The sequence below is a fragment of the Sinocyclocheilus grahami genome, unplaced genomic scaffold (genome assembly GCF_001515645.1).
Source record: "Sinocyclocheilus grahami isolate Dianchi unplaced genomic scaffold, SAMN03320097.WGS_v1.1 scaffold958.1, whole genome shotgun sequence".
Classification (NCBI taxonomy): domain Eukaryota; kingdom Metazoa; phylum Chordata; class Actinopteri; order Cypriniformes; family Cyprinidae; genus Sinocyclocheilus; species Sinocyclocheilus grahami.
Window position 1 is genome coordinate 536,064 of NW_015506137.1, and position 8,210 is coordinate 544,273.

An 8,210-nucleotide genomic window follows, 5' to 3' on the forward strand; every position below is an offset into this window, starting at 1 on the left:
CTGGTAGGGACTACAACGAGTTACTTCCCGGGTTTGTGACATCACAAGCCCTCATAAACCCCGCCCCCGAGAACATGCAACAAAGGGGGCGGGGCCATGTTGTGCTGCTTTAGAGAAGAGGAAGAGTTGTTGCCATGCCGTCAAAACTAGGGGTGCAAAAAAAAATCTATTCATATATGAATCGCGATTCTATCTTCTAACGATTCTAATGGATTCACAAGTTTCAAAATCAATGTTCTAAAGCAGCGGTTCTTAATACCGTTCCTCGCGTCCCCTGCTCTCTCTCTCTCTCTCTCTCTCTCTCTCTCATTCAGATCATCAGCTTGTCAGCTCCATCAGTGAACTGTGTTCAGTTATACACTTTATGTGTATAGACAGACAGATATTTTTCACATCGCTACGAGAAGCGTTAAACATGGATGTGCACACGGTTGCCATGGTGACGAGCAATACTTGCTGACAATCACTTCTTACTGTTACAAAAAGGCTACAACGCAATCATGTACTCTGCTGTTTTAAAGCTTTAATCAGGATAAAACCGTATATTAGAAGCTAACAGAAGCAGTAGCATTTACAAATAACAGCGTATCTAAAAGTAAGAGACAACAACAAACAAAAACATACTATTAAAAGCCGTGTTTGCACAGGTTCTGCACGATCCTCTTCAATAATATCCTCTGCTTCTGAATCGGGCTCAAATTGATAAGCAATATTAACGATGCAGATGTTTACAATACAACCGGAGCACATGCCGCTGAGGTGAGGGGCGGGACGTTCAGACACGCACTAGACGCAGTTTAGCCAATCACAACACAATGTGCCAGCTGACCAATCAGAGCCCATCGAGTATTTCTGAGGGAGGGGCTTCATAAAAACAAGTGTTTCTCAGAGAAGGGACAGAGCGGTGTAGAATAAAGGTAAATTATGTGAGAAAGAATGCGTTTTTTTTTTTGAGAAAATTTAAATCAGGGGACATTCCCAGAATACATGAAAAAAAAACTGCCCCGTTGACCCAGTGTTACATTCGACACAAACAGGGGAAGAAATAAGCTTCATTCTGAAACGTTTCAAGGGTGTGTAATATATTCTATGGACTACATTATTATTTATCAGCTGGTGGGCAGCATTTTTAGACGAGGCTGAAATATTTTGCCATATTAATTCCAAATCAAAACTATGATCTCTGTCCCAGATTCGAGTAATACCAGCAGTTACACATTTCTCCATGACAAGACTGCTATGAATGAGAGAAACCTTGATAGTTTTCCCCTTCAAAGGTTCGAACCAGTGAACTATGGGATGAGATGCTAAAGGTCTGTCCCAAGGAACCCCATAAGCCTTAAGTGAAGATCTCACCAGCTAACACAAGAACCATGACAAACCCGGCAGACTGTCACAAGACTGCAGATCACGGATCTCATCGTAAATATCCTCCAGAGAGTTAATGCATCTACCTGACCAAAGACAGCAAGCGTGTGGCTTCATGTCTCTTAACAAGTAATAACTGCTCCAGATAGGAAACTGCATAATCGGGCTCAAATTGATAAGCAATATTAACGATGCAGTTGTTTACAATACAACCGGAGCACATGCCGCTGAGGTGAGGGGCGGGACGTTCAGACACGCACTAGACGCAGTTTAGCCAATCACAACACAATGTGCCAGCTGACCAATCAGAGCCCATCGAGTATTTCTGAGGGAGGGGCTTCATAAAAACAAGTGTTTCTCAGAGAAGGGACAGAGCGGTGTAGAATAAAGGTAAATTATGTGAAAAAGAATGCGGTTTTTTTTTTTGAGAAGCATATAATATTTTAATATTTTAATATGTTAATACTTTGTTTTTTTATATATTTTTTGTGTGTTCTTGTCATTTTATCAGTTTTTTTTATGTATATAAAGTAAGAAATAAGCTTCATTCTGAAACGTTTCAAGGGTGTGTAATATATTCTATGGACTACATTATTATTTATCAGCTGGTGGGCAGCATTTTTAGACGAGGCTGAAATATTTTGCCATATTAATTCCAAATCAAAACTATGCTCTCTGTCCCAGATTCGAGTAATACCAGCAGTTACACATTTCTCCATGACAAGACTGCTATGAATAAGAGAAACCTTGATAGTTTTCCCCTTCAAAGGTTCGAACCAGTGAGCCATGGGATGAGATGCTAAAGGTCTGTCCCAAGGAACCCCATAAGCCTTAAGTGAAGATCTCACCAGCTAACACAAGAACCATGACAAACCCGGCAGACTGTCACAAGACTGCAGATCACGGATCTCATCGTAAATATCCTCCAGAGAGTTAATGCATCTACCTGACCAAAGACAGCAAGCGTGTGGCTTCATGTCTCTTAACAAGTAATAACTGCTCCAGATAGGAAACTGCATGCAGAACGTTAATGAATAGTTAGCATATTTTTCCACCAGGCGCCATGTAGATCTTTTGATATTTTCCATTTTCAATTTCATTTTAGAGTTCACGTTTAAGTAATGTTGTTGTGTTTTTGGTCATTTTGAGTAGTTTTTCTAAAAAATGTCTATACTAGTGCTATCAAACGATTAATTGCATCCAAAATAAAAGTTTTTGTTTACATAATATACATATAAATATATATATATATAAATATATATATATATATAATGAAGAGCGTGGAGGATCTCAGTGATGAATAAAACAACAGAAGAGTCATGCTGATCAACAAGCTGATGTTCATCTGATGAAACACATTTATTATCTATTATGTTCATTTCATCTTCTGCTTTACTGACTTTTTGCACCAGCTCAAGTACTAGCCTACTTTATCATAACATCAAACCAGAATTCGTTTATATAAACTCATATAATACTAATTTAATATTTAGCATCACGTCACAATAAAGTTTAAATATAAAAAAAAACTATGAAAGTCTGTTTCTGTCTCTAGTATATGAAAATTTAAATAACTTTGTAGCGAATTAATACTTTTAATATAAATTGAACAAAAGTGATGTAAAGATTTCTATTTCAAATAAATGCTATTCTTTTGAACTTTCTACGTAAGAATCATGGATTCATGAAAAGCTGAATAAATCAGCTTTCCATTGATGTATGGTTTGTTAGGATCGGACAATATTTGGCTGAGATACAACTATTTGAAAATCTGGAATCTGAGGCAGATCACGGATCTCATCGTAAATATCCTCCAGAGAGTTAATGCATCTACCTGACCAAAGACAGCAAGCGTGTGGCTTCATGTCTCTTAACAAGTAATAACTGCTCCAGATAGGAGACGGCATACAGAACGTTAATGAATAGTTAGCATATTTTTCCACCAGGCGCCATGTAGATCTTTTGATATTTTCCATTTTCAATTTCATTTTAGAGTTCACGTTTAAGTAATGTTGTTGTGTTTTTGGTCATTTTGAGTAGTTTTTCTAAAAAATGTCTATACTAGTGCTATCAAACGATTAATTGCATCCAAAATAAAAGTTTTTGTTTACATAATATACATATAAATATATATATATAAATATATATATATATATATATAATGAAGAGCGTGGAGGATCTCAGTGATGAATAAAACAACAGAAGAGTCATGCTGATCAACAAGCTGATGTTCATCTGATGAAACACATTTATTATCTATTATGTTCATTTCATCTTCTGCTTTACTGACTTTTTGCACCAGCTCAAGTACTAGCCTACTTTATCATAACATCAAACCAGAATTCGTTTATATAAACTCATATAATACTAATTTAATATTTAGCATCACGTCACAATAAAGTTTAAATATAAAAAAAAACTATGAAAGTCTGTTTCTGTCTCTAGTATATGAAAATTTAAATAACTTTGTAGCGAATTAATACTTTTAATATAAATTGAACAAAAGTGATGTAAAGATTTCTATTTCAAATAAATGCTATTCTTTTGAACTTTCTACGTAAGAATCATGGATTCATGAAAAGCTGAATAAATAAGCTTTCCATTGATGTATGGTTTGTTAGGATCGGACAATATTTGGCTGAGATACAACTATTTGAAAATCTGGAATCTGAGGGTGCAAAAAAATCTAAATATTGAGAAAATCATCTTTAAAGTTGTTCAAATGAAGTTCTTAGCAATGCATATTACTAATCAAACATTAAGTTTTGATATATTTACGGTAGGAAATTTACTGAATATCTTCATGGAACATGATCTTTACTTAATATCCTAATGATTTTTGGCATAAAAGAAAAATGTATCATTTTGACCCATACAATGTATTGTTGGCTCTTGCTACAAATATCCCCCAGCGATTCAACACTGCTTTTGTTTGTGCTGTCGCTCGCTATCAGGAGATCCGAGACCCGTATGTCGTGCCGCCAATCGCTGCAGATAAAGGTGCTGTTTGTTCTGTTTGAAAGAAGCACGAAACACCCTCATCGTCTCAGCTCAGCACAACAGACACAGAGAGAAATCACACATTCAAACCATTCTGCTGGAGAACAATCAGTGGAGACGTTCGCTGATTGATGTATGCTTTGGAGTATACACACACACACACACACACACACACACACACACTGACACACATTGACACACACACACACACCTCACTGCATGCTTTGCATTACTTGACAAAATGGTTAAATGGTTAGAAAGTAATAAAAATGTCAAAATTTATACTTTGTTATGCTGTTTTTAAACAAACACACACACACACACACACATTTATTTATGCCATTTGTCCTGCTATATACAGTATATATACAAACACACATGGGCAACATTGGGGGGGGGGTCAAGGGGGGAAATTGAAATGCCTTCAAACGAAAGCACAAGCAATTAAAGATCTGACGAACTATCAAATGTGTTTTTGCAGCATTGAGCAATGTAGCCAATCACACACATATCTGTTGATCTCTTCAACACAGTGGCCAATCAGAAATGTTAGAGTTTTCAGAATTCACTCACCGCTGAGTTTTGCACGCTCGTGAATCATCTCATAAGTGCAGACGCGATGTGAATCAGAGATTCATTGTGTAGTTTAGAGAGCTTCATCGATTATAACGGAACTTTGTGAGATGGCGATGAACTAAGATGAGTGATGCTTTTAGTGATAATAAAGGGAGCGCGCTTTGCACTTTCTAGGCTATAATCCATTCAGAATTTGTTTAAAACTTTTTTTTTGGACACATACATTCTGCAAAATTTCGGGAATGACATCCACATATTTATGCTGGATTAATTCTAGAAATATCATAGATTGACACCGTGATAACCAAAGCAATGGACGGGACAAAAATGCCTCTTTCTATTTCTTCTGTAAGCGGTCCTGGCCAAACTTCAACAGACAGCGTGTCCTGAGCGAGATCCAGTTCACGGACTGAAAGCGCGTGTAAACTTTATTGAGATCGGGACATATCAATCATTTCATTTCCAGTAACAGAGGGTAGAAAGTTCAGAAATGAATGGTATGCAATTTATGACAGACTAGTCCCACAACTGATCGTTTATTTTTTCCTCACGGGTCTCACCTTTAGTAACAACGATTCAAAACACGGAAAAAGACACGGAAAACTTAAATAAACATCAGAAAAGCATTTTCTGGTTAAAAATGAAAGGCCACTTAAAACGGGAAGCATTACCAATCAAATCAGCAGCAAGAGTAAAACCCCCCTGATTCAAGAGTCAAACGTTGCCCATGTATATATATATATATCATTTTATTAATTATTACTATTTTAAATATAAAAATGTTTTAATAATATGTTAAAAAAATATTTAAAAGAGATTTTCCTCTCCAGCGATTTAAATTAATGTTGATTCACATTCTGAAACACTTCCGTTCACAGCAAAAGCCAACAGCACCAACTAATATTACAAATTAAACTGATTGGATGAGACACATTTGAAGCTGTAAAATGACAAACCACTAACTGCAACACAATGTAACTAACAAACTGCCTTTAATAACAAGCTGTGCCTCTTTCTAACTTGTTTAGTTCACATTCTGCTCTGCTTTCACATTGTTTCTCATCCCTCTCATGTTTAAATAGCAAAGCCATCCTGCTCGCAGATAAGCGTATGAATTTATAACATTTGTCCCTTCGCACAATATTCTCCAACTTTTATATATAAATTTTATATAATAGGAAGTGTTCAGTAAGAGGCTTTACAGACTCATCTCCAGCTGCATGTCAAAACACAACAACAATTACTAAACTACACAAAGCGTTTTCCCCAGAAAACCCCAGAGATCCCAGTTAATCTGCCGGAGCGTTTCTCTAGAGTTCTGGCAAACCTCGAGCACAAAACAAACAGAGCGGCTGTGAAACTGAGCTCTGCTGGCAGCACGCTCAAACTCTGCAGATCGAGTCCAGACGCCAGCGTTGCCATATTCAGACTGTGTGTGCATCAGACGCTCTGGCATCAGCTCGGGAAACAGGTGCACGAGCACACAGGAGATCACACACACACAAACACACACACACACTGATACTCACACACACACACTCTCTCTCTCTCACACACTCACACACGCACACACACACACTGACACTCACACACACTGACACTCACACACACTGACACTCTGCAGCCTTTGCTCTATTCATGTCATTCAGAAAACAACTTCTCCTTTCTCTTTGGAAACCCCCCCCAACATCCCCCTCCCCCTTCCCTGCCACAGTAGCCAGTGTTTTACTCCCAGTTCCTGGCTACATCTCCAGCTCCATTACCCTACCCACCAACCTTCTTCCTCATGCCTCCTGCTTTCTCCTCCTCTCCCTCTTTTTCTTTTTTCTCTCTGCACTAAAACACACACACCCACACACACACACACACACACACACACACACTTCACTGACTCACACACACGCACACACACATACTCTCTCTCTCACACACACACACACACACCTCACTCACTCACACACACACACACTCTCTCACACACACACACACACACACACGCACACACACATACCTCACTGACTCACAATGCCTTCAGGACACAAACGTTTCGATTAATGACAGATCCGGGTCATGATGATATGATTAGATGATTCATGAGATAAATCACATGTGAAATTCACTCTTTAATATCTCAATACAGTTTCTCCTAAAATGCACTGAGATTAAAGGAGAAGAAACAGCACAAGGGCACTTTATTTTTTTTATTATTTTTTTTCTTTGTTTACTTACAGTTTTAGTAATTTTGTTGTGTTTTTGTCATTTCAAATAGTTTTTATGTGTATATAGTTTTTTAATATTTTATTTAAGTTTTAGTTTTAGTTATTTTAGCACTTCAAGTTAAGAGAAAATGAGAAATTAAAAAATATGTATATATTTTAATATATTATATATTTATATGAATGTATGTATTTTTTATTTATTTAATTTTAACTTATTTAATTGCTCATTTTCTTTTAACTTCAAGTGATAAAATAACTTGAATTGCTAAAATAACTAAAACTAAAACTTAATTCTTGCTCATATACATTTAAGACATATTTTACATACAGTGTATTGTTGGCTATTGCTACAAATATCCCCCAGCGACTTAACACTGCTTTTGTGCTGCAGGGACACATATTATATTTGTACTCTTTATGCAATCTGAGTTTAACAGTCACAACTGCAGCAGATTCCTGTCATTGAAAGCGTTCGGTATCTGAACATCAGACAGTTATCAGATTGAACTGAAGGCAAGGACACCTTTAGTCAAGCTTTTTTCATCTTCAGCTCTTTGATGCATGACCCAGATCCAGCGTCACATCTGCACAATAGAGATGCAGACGCTCCTTTAAAGGAAGATTTCACCCGAAAATCAAGGTCTACTCACTCTAATGAGCTCCAAAAACCATTAAAGCACCATAAATGTATTACAGCCAGCGGCGGAAATAAACTATTCCATAAGAATAATTATTTAAAAATTGTAAGATTGCTGCACCTCTTGTTAAATGACAAACTGCTTTAATAAATATTATTCTTGAATAATATTTGCAGAGAAACTAATTATAATCACATAAATGTATGATATAACAATAAAAATATAATTGATAAATAAATAAATAGTAAATTTAAATAAATAAAACAAAGAAGAGCACAAAAAAATAAATAACAGAATAGTAAATAAACTACATTTTTAAAAGAATAGCAAAATACTAAATAAATAATAAATACAAACAAACAGTAAATAAACAATACACAAATGTGGCATAAAAAAATAAATAATAATA

At 36.2% G+C, this 8,210-nt stretch overlaps 1 protein-coding gene across 1 annotated transcript in view; it reads right to left on the reverse strand.

Moving 5' to 3' along the window:
• The window catches only part of LOC107564742 (A disintegrin and metalloproteinase with thrombospondin motifs 20-like), a 97,830-nt gene extending 91,430 nt beyond the window's left edge, over nt 1-6,400 (reverse strand). Inside the window, exon 1 of the mRNA XM_016249888.1 lies at nt 6,272-6,400. Within this exon, the coding sequence (XP_016105374.1) occupies nt 6,272-6,400 (129 nt within the window). The remainder of the gene's footprint in view (nt 1-6,271) is intronic.
• Nucleotides 6,401-8,210: the final 1,810 nt, after the last annotated feature.